The sequence below is a fragment of the Dermacentor variabilis genome, chromosome 10, assembly GCF_050947875.1.
Source record: "Dermacentor variabilis isolate Ectoservices chromosome 10, ASM5094787v1, whole genome shotgun sequence".
NCBI lineage: Eukaryota > Metazoa > Arthropoda > Arachnida > Ixodida > Ixodidae > Dermacentor > Dermacentor variabilis.
Window position 1 is genome coordinate 113,311,219 of NC_134577.1, and position 15,853 is coordinate 113,327,071.

At 47.5% G+C, this 15,853-nt stretch overlaps 1 protein-coding gene across 2 annotated transcripts in view; it reads right to left on the reverse strand.

Moving 5' to 3' along the window:
• LOC142560880 (uncharacterized) overlaps positions 1-15,825 on the reverse strand; it is a 48,864-nt gene extending 33,039 nt beyond the window's left edge. The window contains exons 1-2 of one of the 2 annotated variants that reach the window (XM_075673292.1): positions 15,425-15,825; positions 8,697-8,859 (exon numbers count right to left, since the gene is read on the reverse strand). In XM_075673292.1, coding sequence (XP_075529407.1) covers positions 8,697-8,859; positions 15,425-15,692 — 431 coding nt within the window. In that variant the 5' untranslated portion in view covers positions 15,693-15,825. The remainder of the gene's footprint in view (positions 1-8,696; positions 8,860-15,424) is intronic. The other variant, XM_075673291.1, reaches the window with a different exon arrangement.
• Positions 15,826-15,853: the final 28 nt, after the last annotated feature.

Below are 15,853 nucleotides of genomic sequence, written 5' to 3' on the forward strand. Positions count from 1 at the left end.
TGAAACTTTGCAGTTCCTCATAGTTCGGTGGTGTGAACGTACCCTGAATGTTTCATCCGGATATCTTAAAAACTATAAAGTTCGGTCTCCAGGGTAGCCTCCCCCCTTAAAATAGGTTGATGATGAGTCAGACACTTAAGGTATTTTAAGAACCAAACTTCGATTTAAGTCATAGCTTTGTCGCCTTTAAGTATCGATTAAATTGTAGGCAGTTCATACAGAATTACGAAGAACACCGTGGTAGAGGGCTTTAGACTGGCTAACTGGGGTTATTGTAGCCCTTTCTCCACCGAGGATGAAACAGGCTTGTCATGGAAGTTTGTACAGTAAAGCTACAAAATTGAATAGATGTTCACCTTTATGATCCAGTTTGGCTTCACTGCACTGGTTTCTTTTCTCTTATTTTTAATTTTTTTGACGGATTGCATGAAAGGAGGTTAATAAATTCACACACTCACCGATGAATACAATCAAATTTGAAAGCACCATGTCCTCTACTGCCAGCCAGTTTCCCAAAATGGCCTCGTGATCTGGCAGTTCTGGCGAGAACTGGTTTCTAATACAGTCGAACCCGGCTATATCGAACTCGCAAAAAAACGCCTATCAGTTCGATATAGAGCATAATTAGATATAAGCCTGCTAAATAATTGGATGTCATAAAAGCACATACCATTTATAAAATCACTTTATTGATTAAACTAGCTTAGTTTCGCACGAAATAGTCCTGCATTTTCTTCTGCTTTGGCAATTTCGCTGCCTGCGACGCACGCACTTTTCCACATTAAGGAGTCGGAGCAGCTGAGGCCGCAACTTTCCGCATTCGCGCAGAAGCACCGGACTAGTGCGAGCGCACCAATCACCTCGGAGGATGTGGGCCACGGACCGTCGTTGCTTTCCTCATTGTGCCCACTTTCACTTGTGCTCGGTACAATGTTGGCAATGTAGTCTTCGTTTTCGGGCTCTTCCGTGGTCGCGACACCATCATTTGCGCTCACAAACTCGTCCACCCTTGATTCGTCAACAGCTTCCGGAAATTCTGAGAGCTCGCTCCGAACTTCGGAAACATCAGCAACGGCTTCTTCGCATTCATCAGGATTTAGTCATCACCGAGCACGCGGAAGCCGGCATGGCTCAAGCAATTTCAGATTAACCACTCGTACACGGCCGTGCGTACGGGTCGGGCGCCACGGGCACCGGGTCGCGAGTTTGGACGCTTTAGCCCTAATCTCACCCTTATTCTTCAAGATCGTGCCGAGAGTGCTCCTCGGAATCTTGTGCTCTGCGGGGACATCAGACTGCTCACCGCGTTCGACACGATTTATGACTGCGAGCTTCACGACGAAAGGCAAATGCTTCCGCTTCATCACGGCAACACTGCGAGAGAAGGCCTACACGGCGCACACAAAAACAGCGAGACAAGTCTCACTTTCGCCATCTTGCATGACGAGGGCACAAGAGCATCTGATTGGCTGTCTGAGCAAGCGCTGTGGGCGGGCCAGGATCATTTTTTGCAGGGGTGTGCCGACGGCTCGTCCGAGGCAGCGCGGTCGGGCGCGGTCACGGTAGGGAGAGCGGTTGGATGGAGCTGCGCAGCAGGGTTTTCTCCGCCACCGCGAGGGAAAGCCAACTTCCGGGGGCACTTTCCGCCGCTTGACGTTCGATATATCGGGTGTCGCTGCTATTTTTGTTCGATTGTGTCCAGAAATTGTTCGATATATAGAATAATTCGATGTAAACTGGTTCGATATAGTCGGGTTCGACTGTAGCACTGCTGGCAAGCCAACTTTGCATTCAGTTTCTCGAAATTTTTTTTTTTTTTTTCAGACACTGCCAAAAATATTTTCAGAAATATATCTGGCTTTTTCTTTACATACATATTTGTTTCAATTAATAAAAACAATGGTATACTGAAGTGATTTTCATGGAACCTAATAGATAGCAAAAGGGTTAATGGTGCACCTAAAAAACACAAGTGGTCTTGCATTTGACCCACATCAAAACGTGGTCACCGTGGCCAAGTATTGAACCTGCGACCCCGTCATGGTCAGCTTGTCCCTACTGTACCCTTGGGAGGCAGCCAAAGGAAGCAGCTACCTCCCTACACAAGCAGGCTTGTCAATGTGCTCCCAAAGTGCACAGACAGGAGGCCATTGCAAGGGCCACCATGCCTTTCAGTGTGCCTCGGGAGGGACATGCACCAGCAACACACTAGACGGAAAATTGCACTCAACCAGCCTAAACCGGAAAAAATGCAGCTGAAAATTATTACAATCGAATACGGTACAGAAACTGCATTCCCAGCATGTCCAAGAGCTGTCATTGCTGCAGTGGACACAAGACAACAGGCAGGTGACACTGACACTTTTTACTAGTAACAGCAAGCCGTAACAAATGCTCAGGATGTTCCAAAAACTTGGTTCCGAGTGAACTGCTGGAGCAGCTGGAAGTATGGCCACCATCCTGTGTTCAATGGCTCTGCAGTCATTCAAGAAATTTAGAATACGAACGGGTCGCACAGAGAATGGCATGTTGTGGTCCATCAGCAACGACAAACAGCTTTCCAACAGACATCTACTGCGACGGATGTCCATTGTGTGAAAGTAAATCCTGCGTGTCATGTTTTTCAATTAGAATAGACTGGAGACCAATACCTGTGTTGCTTAATGAGAGCAGCACTCCGGGCAAGTTGGTAATCCAGTACTGTATTATTGAGCCACAGAAAAGACAGACATAAGAGAAGAACACACCCCAAGCGCTTGGTGTGTCCTCTTACATTCGTGTCTTTTCTGTTGCACAATAATACTTCAGACCTGTGTTACATAGACACACATAACTGACATCAAGCCCAATGGGAATTGAGTTTTAACAGCTGTTCAACTGAACACTTCACTGTCAGAAGGAGAAATTTCAGTTTAGTCCCGCTCCTCAAATCATGCGATCATGCTTCAAATGCATATAGAGAAAAAAAGACTTTTTTTGAATAAAAATGTGCATGTTTGCACTGTTATTTTGTCAGCCAATAACATTAACACAGCCTTTTAGATATATAAAGAAATTGCCCTCTGCATAAGCTTTCCAATACTATCGTCAAATACAAAACTGAACTGACTTGCACTACTAGCATTGCCTGCCTCAGTTAAGGGGGGAACGTGGGTTCTAAAATGTTTTTTTGGTTCAATCTGATCTAAAATTCCCTGTTCCGATCAGTTTTTCATGCCGATTTAAAATCTATAATTAGTCTTGATAGCTACTCTGGTTCTGAAAGTATCAAGATAAACATATAAAGGTGCGCATTTTTTATGACTAAGTTTGACTACTTATACCTTCGCTTCAAACAGGCCTAAAGAACTATAGCTTACGACACACTACGAAGATTCACTGCCGATTCCACGTGTTGTACGTTACTGTGCAAGTTGCTGTTAATTAGCTAACTAGGCTCCAAACAAAGAACATCCTGTTTTGGATATAAAAAAATATTTAACATAGAAAAAATTGCATTTTAGAAATCAGTTCGTAAAACTACATTAACTCTGCAAACTTCATTCAAACTGTTTAAAAATTAATTTTTTTTTCCAGTGCCTCGTCCCATCCTCAAGCGAACTGCCATGCCAATGGCAGCTAGCATTAAAATGTGACACCGCTCTATTGCAGTCGAACTAAAAGATCATTTCACTCAACAGCCACAGAAAGGGCCCACATAACACGGGCGCTTCATCTCAAATAAGCGACGAGCATTCCTTGGGCGCTTCCCACGAGGCAGTCCTTTCATCAGCGCGCGCCCAGACGGTGACTGGGCCCCTACACAGACCGTGATGAATAAACAAAGTGGCTCAGCTCGAGGCGACAACACCTGCCGCCCTCCGTGGAAGCAGTAACTACCGCAAAGGCCACTATCTGAACCTGACCCCAACAAGCAACTACCGTATTTACACGAGTGAGTCAACCTATTTTTCCAAATTTAATTTGAAAATCTGAAGGAGGGGGGAGGGGGTCGACTTACAATAGAAACCAAAACATGGCACCACCAAAAAAAGCAAGAGCAACGAGATATCAGGGGAGCTACAACATAGCTACACTTTTAAGTTTGCTCTATGACACTACCCGTAGCTTTTCGCTATCCCGCGCTTTTGTTCGCTTTCCAGAAGGGTTTTTCAACATTGAGTTTCACAGTGCGCACAACACTCATGGGGGGAAGGGTGCCGATAGTTGATGGAAGTGCCGCTGTTCCATTCGTGACAGCACCCTCAGAACGGCGGCGCTTGCAGGGAGTATCGATAGTTCATGGAAGAACAGACACCGCTCACGCATTTCTTTCCCTGTACCTCTTAGTTTGACGTGTTCAACCTGACTGCCGTCTATGCGCTACTTCCAAGCTTCCTCAGTCATCATGAGTGCTCCAGCCCCGCTAAACATTCGGCACTCATTCACGGCAGCATTCAAGAGGCTGCCATCCTTTACGCCAAAGAAAGAAATCACTGCGCAGCATGCCGCAAGTTCGATGTTTCTGAATGGGTGGTGAGAGAATGGCGACTGCAGCAAAGGAAAATTTTACCTGCGACGGCAAGCGAAGAATTTCCCACGGGCCAAAGTCGGGACGCTTTCCGGAGCTGTAGGCCAAGTTTTCGGCATAAGTAGCTGAAATGCATGATTGGTCTCTGCCAGTGAGGTTCGGCGTGATCATGAAACAAGCCCGGATCTTTGCCTTTTAAGGACCTGCTCCGCCGTGAGTATGAATGGCTGGCGGCAGAAGACCGTAAACTTACGCAAAAGAGCCTCCCTGACAGGTGCGTGAGGTTCAGTGCATTCGGTGTGGGCTGCTGTTCTACAAGATGCCATGGTGCAGTCGTTTGGCAAATTTCGCTGGACAACGACGCGCTATGGTATCTTAGCAGCAGTGACAATGGCAGCACTAGTGAGGACGATGGCACAAGTGCAGACGAGTAGTCTAATGACCATGGCAGCTACTTATAAATTTTTGTTATGGAATGCGCCCTCGAGTATGCCCTTTCTTTTTCCTGTCACAAGCGGTATGGGGGGTAGACTTACATTTTAGTCTACTTACAATCGTGTAAATATGGTACTAATTGATAAAAGGGGTCAATGGCGAGAATTTCCGTGGAAACGGCGTCGACATCAAGTTCCCAATTTGCTATGTCGTTGCTTTGTATGCGAGGGCGATGGCGCAACATAGGAGCAGAGTCTGGAGGAACGGGGCGACATCATAGGCAGGATTTTGCGAAGGATTTTACGATTGTGATTAGCCAAGAAACAGTGGCCAGATTCCCTAGTCTAGTCACTCAGGGAAATGAAGTCCTTTATAAGTAGACACCTTTGCTGCAATGCGCGTGCCGACATCTTCAGACGTATCCTGACGTGCCCCGATAGGTGCTCAAGCACATAGTGGGCTTCCTTATCTAAGGGTGCTAAGAGTAAGTATACCGTATTTACTCGCATAATGATCGCACTCGCGTAATGAACGCACCCCTGAATTTTGATGTCAAAATTCGTTTTTTTTATTTCACGTGTAATGATCGCACCCCGAACTTGCTGCAGCGATATGTCGTGTGCCAAGTCTAACTAATAATGAACGCACTTACCATCTGTCGAACACTAAGCGAACGACTCAAGAGAAGCCAAACGGTCTGCACACACCAAACATTCTTAAGTAGATGCCTCATTTCATTACTTTCATCACTTTCCGCACTTCCATGACAAAAAGAGGTACAACCAAACTTGCCTTTATTATGGGTAGGCTTTATAATGGTTGTGGTTTAACAAAAACACAAAAGGCGCCTTCTGATTCTTTTCATCTGCACTCGTGAGCACGCAATAAATCTCGCGCAACAATGATAGTAGCCACGTTTACACTGATACGTTAAAAGTGTACCCTATTCATACGCCGACGCTTGTAACACAGCTAAGATATTCGCCCACCCTAAGCGGATATGTGCCGTGTTAGGATAGTAGTGAAGACAGATACCGCAGTTTCCGCAGCACGCCGGCCACGCGTTTCTATGTCACTGGCAGCTAAGCGCGCCCATCTGCTTCTGTCCCTTCAAAGTGGACATGGCTACGTTATTGCCGCAAACTTGCCGATATTAACGATATTACAGTCGAACCCCGCTACAACGAACGCCACTTCAACGAAATGTCCGGTACAACGAATAATTCTCAGTTCCCCGTCAGCTGCCCATAGGAGTCAATGCATAAATATCCTCACCACAACGAACACTTTTTCTTATGCCGTTCCGCTTTAACGAAATCTGACGAAGTAATTCCAGGCTCGAAATTTAATTTGCCGCGCAGAAAACGCAATTTCGAACATTTTGCACGTAAAAAAGCGTCTACAAAGTTAGCATCGCATGTTGGCACCACAAGAAACTGCCGCTGATGACCGAGCATGGGGGCCGCCATTGCTCGATGGCGACGGCGATGAGACTTGCCTACCTTTGGGATTGGCTTGAAACTTTTTAGACGCAGACAATCCAAAGCCGACGCTCAGTCGTCTCGTCAGTCCATGCTGCATCTCGGAGCCGTCGGTGCGTAGTTAGTGCTAGTGCAATTGGCAGTTCGTGTTGTGCACGTGTTGCGGTGTTCGGTTCGATCAGAGAAGCCGTTCTGTTTCAGCGTGCTTTCCAACATGGCACCGTCATGTCGAAAGTTTTTATCCTTGGAGGATAAAGCTCGGATCCTGGCCGAAGTCGCAAGTGAAGAGAAGAAAGGCGACGTTGCGAAGAAGTTTGGGATTTCTCCCAGTTCGCTGTCCACCATCTTGAAGTCAAAAGACGCAATAGCGCAAGCTCTTGCTTCGGGCACATCAGCAATGCGGAAGAAGTGGACGCCGTCAGCGCACGAAGACCTCGACAAGGCTATGTACATGTGGTTTGTCGAGACGAGGGCGAAAAACATACCGATCAGTGGAAACGCCGTGCAGCAGAAGGCCCTGAATTACGCTTGCCTGCTGGGAATCGACGATTTCAAGGCGAGCACAGGCTGGCTCAGCAGATTCAAGGCACGCCATGACATTGTCGGCAAGACGCTCTCTGGCGAGTCGGCATCGGCAGACACAGGCAGCGCATCCGCCTGGATCTCCACAAACATCTCGGCGTTGTTGAAAGACTATGCCAAGTGTGATATTTATAACGCTGACGAGACAGGCCTGTTTTACGAGATGCTGCCGTCAAAAACCCTCGAAATGAAAGGTCAGCGTTGCCACGGTGGGAAACACAGCAAGAAGCGCGTGACCGTGCTGCTGTGCGCCAATACGGACGGATCCGACAAGCGCCCACCGCTAGTCATTGGGAAGAGTGCGAGGCCCCGTTGCTTTAAAGGTAATAGGAGCCTTCCCGTAAAATATGTCGCCAACAGCCGCTCCTGGATGACGCGGGCCATTTTCTCCGAGTGGATCGTGTCATTTGACTGCGACATGAGGAGGCAGGGCTGGCGGGTGTGCTTATTGCTGGACAATTGCTCCGCCCATCATATTCTGGATGTGGAGCTCACAAATCTGGAGCTGAAGTACTTTCCGCCGAACTGCACTTCGATCATACAGCCACTTGGCCAAGGTGTCATTAGAAGTCTGAAGTGCGCCTACCGCCAGCGAGTGATGCAGCGTCTCCTATTGAACGTGGAGACCGGTCGCGACACGAAGTTAGACCTGTACATGGTGCTGCAGATGATGGCTGCTGCGTGGGCCGCAACTGGACGGCCAGTTATCGCGAACTGCTTCACGCACGCTGGCTTCAAGCTAGGAGACCCAGACACCGACTCCGCTGAGGATGCTGCTGACTGCAACGGAGCAGTGCAACCGCCAGCAGACGCAATTGCGTCCTGGGCGGCCCTTCAAGGTGCCGGAAGTGTGCCATCCAGTGTCGAGCTGGACGACTTCATAGACGCTGACGTCAATGTGATCGCCCGTGAGGAATTGAGCGATGAGGACATCATAAAAAGTGTCCGCAACGACGGGGGGCAGTCGGATGACGACGAAGTGCCAAACCTGCATCCACCGGTCACATCTCGCGTACTGGATGCGTTCGACGTCATCAGAAACAGCGTGGCTGTGCATGATGACGTCGCGACGCAGCTACTCGCCGAATGCGAAAATCGCGTCATGATGCTCCTAGGAAAAGAAGGGAAGCAGTCGACACTGCTTGACTTCTGGAAATAAAAGTTTGTTTGTGGTTTACCAGTTCAGGTTAGCCATATTTTTGTGAATTTCACAACAACGAAATTTTCGCTTCCACGAATTTTTTTTCGTGCACCGTCAATTTCGTTGTAGCGGGACTCGACTGTATTCATCACTGATACAGAAGAAACTGTTTCAATGCACGTAATGTACTCACGAGAAGAAAAAAAAAGCGCGTTCGGCTTGCTCCGCCGGCCGCCATTTTTGTTTTGGTGTCCCGCAACTGCATCCTGCAGCTAACGCGGGACGAAAAAAAAAATTTTTTTTTTCGCGGGAAATTTAATTTGCGTAATGATCGCACCCCTGAATTTGCGTCAATTTTTCTGGAAAAAAAAGTGTGATCATTATGCAAGTAAATACGGTATATAGCAAAAGAAACCCTTTATCTTTTACTCTCAGATGTACTTATCCATGTGCCTGGAGGATTCCCAGCCTAAACGCTACCCTGAGTCCCAACAGGTACCACAAGGTTTGCACATGCAGGAAATGGCCGTCCCAGCAGATGACTCACCTTCCGTACTCAAATCGTGCGTCTGAGCCACCCGCTGAGATGCGCTCCTCCCGGTTTCGCCTGTTCTTGCGTTCCTCGAAATCCTGCTGGTTCTCCCGGCCACCACTAGGTGGGGCAAATTTCACCGCTCGGTCAGGCCTTGTCGTCCGCTGCAGCTTGTTGTCTGTGCCAAGAAGAGACAGCAGCATTAGCTACCAGCTGTACATTCTCAAAAAGAAAAAGCACGCTCAGCCAGGACACTCATGTTGCATCAAAAGGCATGACACAGAAGCTAACACTTCCAATATAACTAAGTTCTAGGTTGTCTGCAAACTTCTTGCCATTCATGGTTTACAGCAGCAACACTGGTAGAGACATTTCCAGAGGCTTCCATCTAACCACAATGCCTTACAGACACATTTTCCTGTTACATGAGCGTTCTTGTTGAAAAGTACATATAAAAGGCACCGTGCTTACTATTACACTGCTGCGAAAAATTCACAACAACAGCACGTGGTATTGCAATAATAGCTGGAAAATTGCCCATATATTCCCTGAGCATTCACCAATAAGCCACAAGGCACATTACCCATTGATTCAATGAGTTGCCATACTGACATGTTGACGAGCCTGGCAGATATGCTCAAGGTACGGAAACAACTGCCGTTTTTAACAGCTTCAAATAAAACGTTCTAGACCCTATGGGGGGATATGTTAAGAGATGATTTTAAATAAAAATTAAAGACCCCCCTTCCCGTCAGTGGAAAACTGCAAATGCAAAGTGGGGACACTCTTTATTCCTACACCGCCACCAAGCGAAGCAACAAACCATCGACGCAAGGCCAGTTAGCACATGCGAGCATTGGTGACCTGTCTTTCCTGCTGTATTCTGGCTTATTTTTGTTTCCTGGCGCTCTTGGACACAGCACTCCTATAGTATTTAACAAAAGTAAGGTGAGAATATCTTTGCCAAAATGCACTGCATTTTACAGCACAGCTGTATATAGCTAACCTCCGGCAGTGGCCGATGGCAATCCGCCTACGCGTCAACACGAAAAAATTTCGTCTCCAGTTTCTCGCGAATGCTCTGTAGCTCTCGATCTTGGAAAAATCACACTTATATTGGCTGCTAAAACTACTATCATTACGCCAAGTTGTAGTTCCTGATTGAACTGTCTGCCATGCGGCAATACTTGCACACATAACTACTTTATAGAATAAATCACTCTACAGCCAAAATATGTACTTGTCAGTGTCCAATAATAATTATAATTATAATAATAATACCTATATATACACAGATGTGTCGATTGAGGATTGAAGGACCACAGCTCTGCTGTTTGTCCTTTACAGTGGAAGGGCTGATGAATTTTTCAAGTAATTACGACTTGGAACATGCTGGCCACTGTGCGACAGTTTCACGTTAACATAATCTTACGGAGGCAAGTTTGCGATGCTTTTTACGGCCTACAACAATATACTTCTTCCGAACTTCAGTATTAAGGGTTGGGTCAACATGGTCAATATGACAACAAACGGTCAAATGTGTCAAAAACTTGCCTTGCACCCGCACATTTGTTTTGCGCGTCACATACTTTGAAGGATTTATGAGCACCTGGCAGACAGCAGTCTGACTGACACTCCCCAACATTAAGACGGCAAGCTGGGCGAGTTGGTGATTGAACATGTTCCTATGGGTGGGCTGCGCAACCCGGACGAAGGACGAGAGGAAGTACTGCGCTCGTGTTGTGTACTTCCTCTCGTCCTTCGTCCGGGTTGAGCTGCCCACCCATAGGAACTCCCCAACATGCCAGCCTTTGTACATAGCGTCCCATTGCGGATGCCAGAGCCAAAGATCTCAAATAAGTTGCACCATGTGTCAGTCGTCTGTTTGTAGGGGCAGGAAATAATGTTAGCAAAAGGGGGAATGCTTGGGAATCAATAGATGTCTTGAATGTACAGTATGCGCACTGTTTGTATGGAATGCTTTGGTGTTCTCTATAAGACATTGTAAGAGCAAATTGCCCTTGTTGGTAATCTCACCCATTCACTACTTTTGCACATTTCACTTCATGCAGTTTTACTATTAATGTTTATATATTAGACTAAGATATTTTTAAATTACGTTTTTCAGCAGATGCCGTCCAGTGGAGCTTATATGATAACTACTGTTGTGTACTACAGTGCACAACAATGGAACTCGCAGAAAGTTCTGAACGAGCATCTTTATGGACCAAAATAAATATTTATTTAACAAAGCCTCTGTTTTCTGGCATTGCAATTTGAACAAAGATACCTAACCATTAAAGCACAGATGACCTCAGTCGGGCAAAACGCGTACTAGTAGCTAGCCTTCAAACTGCATGCCAGAAACCAAAACCAGAAATTGAGTTCAGTTGCTTCTGTCAGTCGCTTGGTGCGCTACATTCAATTGGGCTAATGGGCCCCATTTCTCGACGAGAATGTCTTGAATTTGGAGTTCCCAGCGGGGGAGGGGGGGGAAGGAGGGGACAGTTTCGGAGCTGTTAATTTTGTTACAGTGTTAAGGAGCAGCTTATTCAAAGCAGAACAGTTCAGAGCTGGAGTCACTACAGCAAGTGATCGCTATTTTTACTTTAGTCTTTATTTTTTTTTTTGCATTGGCTTCTGCTGTTAGACCAGAGTGCGCAGAAGAGTAATTAAAAAAATTAAAGACCCTCCTTCCCGTCAGTGGAAACATAAGTCACAGTGACGACTAAGTACGATAGCTACAGCTAAAATGCAATGCCATTCATTGCTTGCTCAATTTCACAATTTTTTGGTCTAGACAGAAGTAGTTCAGTTCAGCTCATGGATGAGAGAAAGGCAACGTTCAACTTGGGTATGAAGGTTATTCTTTCACAAGGACAGACGGTACCCGCTATAGCACTGCAACAGTATTGAGCTGCATTAAAGGACTTTTCTACACATCCAGCCATTATATAACTGTCGCCATGTGCCACTTAGGGGGTGGGCATAGCATGTCCAACACCTCCTTAGACCAGCCGGCTTTCTGATGTGCTCCCTCACGTTCAAAGGCAGGGGCCAAACAGCGACCCAAGCCAGTGTCTCAGAACAGGGAGCATTGAACTAACAACACTTTTACCTGGGCACATTCTTTTAATGCACCACAATTCCTGAAGCCTCCTTCATTGTCAGATCTGCCAGGTACACAGGGTGTCTACGATGTTTTCACTTTAGAGCAATTTAGAGCAGGCCAATCTGAATTTTTGGTGGGATAATAGAATATGGCAGTGCACTTCAAAACCATGACAGGACAAACTAACACGAGTGCTGTAGTGCAGGTGTCTTAAGCTGAATTTTGAAGCCCATTACCATGACATTGAAACCATCTAGTGCACGAAAATGTTTAATTAGTGGTAGCAGTCACAAAAACACGCATTCTGCAATAGTGAGTGAAATTTTAAAAAGTAGCCCGAGACGTTTTTTATAATTACGTTTCACTTTTTAATGTCTCAGCAGTGTGGGTCATGTGCCTGGAAATGCACTTCACGAACAGATCTTATGGAAATGCCAGAGTTGTGAACTACCATGGTTTATTGAAAGCCAGTTCTACATAAGAGAAATAGTTTCACCTTGCCACAAGACAACTGGGACAATGCGTGCTTCATCGCTGCATGGAGTGCTGGCATATGCAAGAGTGGGTTGAGCAGCGGCATGGCGCGTGCTTTTCTGTAATGCCAAAAACACTGGCGGCACTACGATCGAACTATATATTCTCACACAGATGATCATAATGATAGCGGAAAGTGTTCTCAAATTATGCAGTCCAATCAACACGGTAACATAATTTCCGAGTCACCATATGTCACCGCAGACCCAGAGAGCGGGAACCAACAATGGGCTGGTATGACGCAACACTATTTCTATCAGTTTTTATTCGAAATCCGCCATTAGCCCTTCGTAGGTCAAATGGCTCAGGCATTGCCCATATGGGCACAAAAACAGATTGCAATATTTTTACGTCACACCAACCCTGGGGAGAGGGACGCCAGCCCACGACTCCCGGATACCTAGTTCGCTTGCAGCACCCTCAGCCGATTTTCGTTGTTTTGAGTCGCAGCTATGGAATGCCAAGCTGCTCGACCCACTTGATCATATTCCATTAAACTCTAAATACAGCTGCCCTGGCCGTTCCACCAACAGCAGCAATGACAGCCGGCAGCGGCCGCACGCACGCCAACCAATTACTGGAGGTGCCGAAAAGTCCAATTTTATAAGCGCAAGAATTTCGATGAGCTGTGCATGTCATGATAAACTCATGACATGCAAGCAGAGTGGCTGAAACCCTAGGTATTTCTAGAGCAAGAGGCTTGAAGTGAGCCAAGATGGCTGTAATGCTAACAACATGAGACATGGCAGGGTCTACTTCATCTAGCTCCTTTATGAACTATTAAACAACCCTCTGTCATTTGGCTACAGACATGCAGCACTGCAATTGTGCAGGGAAAGACTCAAAGCAGAATATACGACCATATGACTGTTTCCTGAAAGTGACCATGGCATAGCCCAACCCTGCAACCGCTACTCCTTTATTGCATAATCAACTACAAGTCCAGTATTCAGGAATACAAAGCAGCGGGCACTAATATCGAAAGACAATGATTTGTCTATCTGTTGCACAAGTGTAACCCATGTCAATGACCTCCACAAAGTTCACAGTGCCTTGACAGCTGTTCAACACGCAATAAAGCAAGATTCCCGTAGTAATTACATAGGAGATTGGCACACTCCAAAACTTGTTCCTCGTGAAAACTTCGAAAAGGTTGCAAAAGACAGTAGACAAGTGCCACTAACAATTCTGAGATGCATACAAGCGAGTGTCCCACAAGCAGCAATACATATGTCCACACTAAACTTGAAAGTATGCAGCGTGTGACGATACCTTAACAGCCCATCACTGGTGCTATAGTATAACAGCCATCAACAAACCATTAGTGGCAACCAGCCAGAAAGGGTATAATAGCCCACTTATAACCTTGGTATGTCAGGTCTTCCACAGCTCTACCAATGCGATGCCAGCTCATGAAAAAAAGCTAGACGGAACCTACAACATGAATTTTTTTCCTTGCTAACATACAGCTTTTGGAATGACTTTGTGCATCCCGCCCAGTTCTATATTTAAATGCCACTATAGGTAGTGGTACAAAATTAAGCCATCGGTTTAAATCTGTCTTGGGCCCTAACTTACATTTAACTAAAAATGAAATCTATGTTAAGCTATATCTATGACATGCCGTTGTCCTCCTTGAAATATGTGCTTCATACAAACGCATGACAGTACACTGATGTTACCTATGAAGTGGCAGTCGCGCCATGTCATAAAACAATAACACACAATGGATACACGTGCTTCCCTGGCAAAGCAGCAACTGAAGGCCACTGATGAGAAGCGACCACTTATTGCCAATGCGAAGATAAAACAACCGCACGGGCACAAACTGGTGCGCCCAGGTGCGCACCAGTTTTGGAAGCACGATCGAAAACCACGTTTCGTAATGACATTGAAGGTCGCAAGGTAATTGGGTCGACTTCACGCGCACTCCAGTCTCCCCATGGCGTATCAACGTGTTTGAGGCACGAACAGCAGCAAAATACAAATCTGAACGCAGTGTCTGCCAGGTGTCGTCTGCTAAAGCACGACAGGAAAGATGACAACACAACGACGAGCGGCCGCACCAACGGCGATCACGTGTTGGACGTGACACCTTCTGTTCAAGGGCAGTTAACGCCACTACGGCAACCGGCGACGTCTGCGCACCCGCTGCAATGTTTCCAGAGGGGCGTAAGCACGAGAAGGGAGTTCGAGTGAACGAGTGGGGAATGGCAAAACGAAACCCTGCGATCGGAGAAGGCTTAAGGGGAGGCCTAACAGCGAATCTCGCGATACCACAAAAGGGGAAGAGGGGTGCGTTCTTCAGCGTGTACGGCTAGCACGAACACGGCCGGCGCCGCGAGCAATATACGCTCAGGTTGCAGTCAAACGTAAGCGCCCTACGCCCGCCTTCAGTCGCCGCCGTGGGCGCGTGTCGAACAACGAGCACGTGGTGCCCTCACTGCCAGACAGTAGCTACGCGCGCTCTCCCCACAACCAACGACGCCGGCTCCCAAGGCAAAGAAAGCGTGCGAAGCTCCACGAACGGCCATGCTTGTAAAACGACGCGAGTCACGTGCCGCGCTTAAAACGAAATGCACAGTGAGAGAACAGCTGCGCACCGATCTCTAGGTGCGCGTGAATTACAGCCGGCCGGTGCTAATGGCGGGCGGACAACACAGGCACCCGACACAAAAAAAAAAATAAGAGGACACGCCGAGACGACGACGAGGTGCGACGGCGGCAGTGCAAAGCAGCACGGACGACGCCTACGGCTCGGTTTATCGCGCGCCAGGCTCGAGACGCTAATCGAAGCGCGCTGGCATGCGTGACCGCGCTAACCCAGTTATGACTCGCGCCGATACACATTGCCATGTTTGGAGAGGGCAGGCCAAGTGTCGGCAGCGTGGTCGGGCCGACCAACGCGCGCGGCCTCGCTGGCCCGGCAGGAACGAAGAAACGCCAGACTCGACACAGCGGTCCGTGCTCACCGCGGCGTGCTGGATGAGCGGCGAGCGCATGTTTCTTGGCCGTCGGCTGCTTAGGCCTACGGCGAAGGATGGAGGGGGGTGCGCGAGAAACAACGCAGTTGGCCGGGACGGGCCCAAACACTCACCGTCCCTGGGTGCGATGGTCCTTTCCTGGCTCTTGCTAACTGGTGCCTCCTTGACTTGCTTCTTGCCAGCCGCGTTCACGGGTGCCTTGACGCCCTTCACAGGTGCGCCGGCGGGGCCTTTGCCGCTCTTGTCCTTCGCCGTGCTTTTCTCGGCCTTCCGCCGTTCCTTCTCTTCTTCCTGCTGCCGCAGCAGTTCTGTGGGGTCTTCCTCGTCATCGTAGAAGAGTTCATACCTGTTCTTGACGCCGATGCCGTACGAACTCTCCATGGTCAGATTGGCCTCTCCAATCGGAGGATGGCTTTGGATTAAAAATCTGACCAATTTTACTCCTCTTCCCGCGAATTCATGCAAAATGGCCGAAGTAAACGAACCGCGATGCACGCCGGGAAGACAACCAAGACAACTTTCATCCTCTCCACTTCTTATTG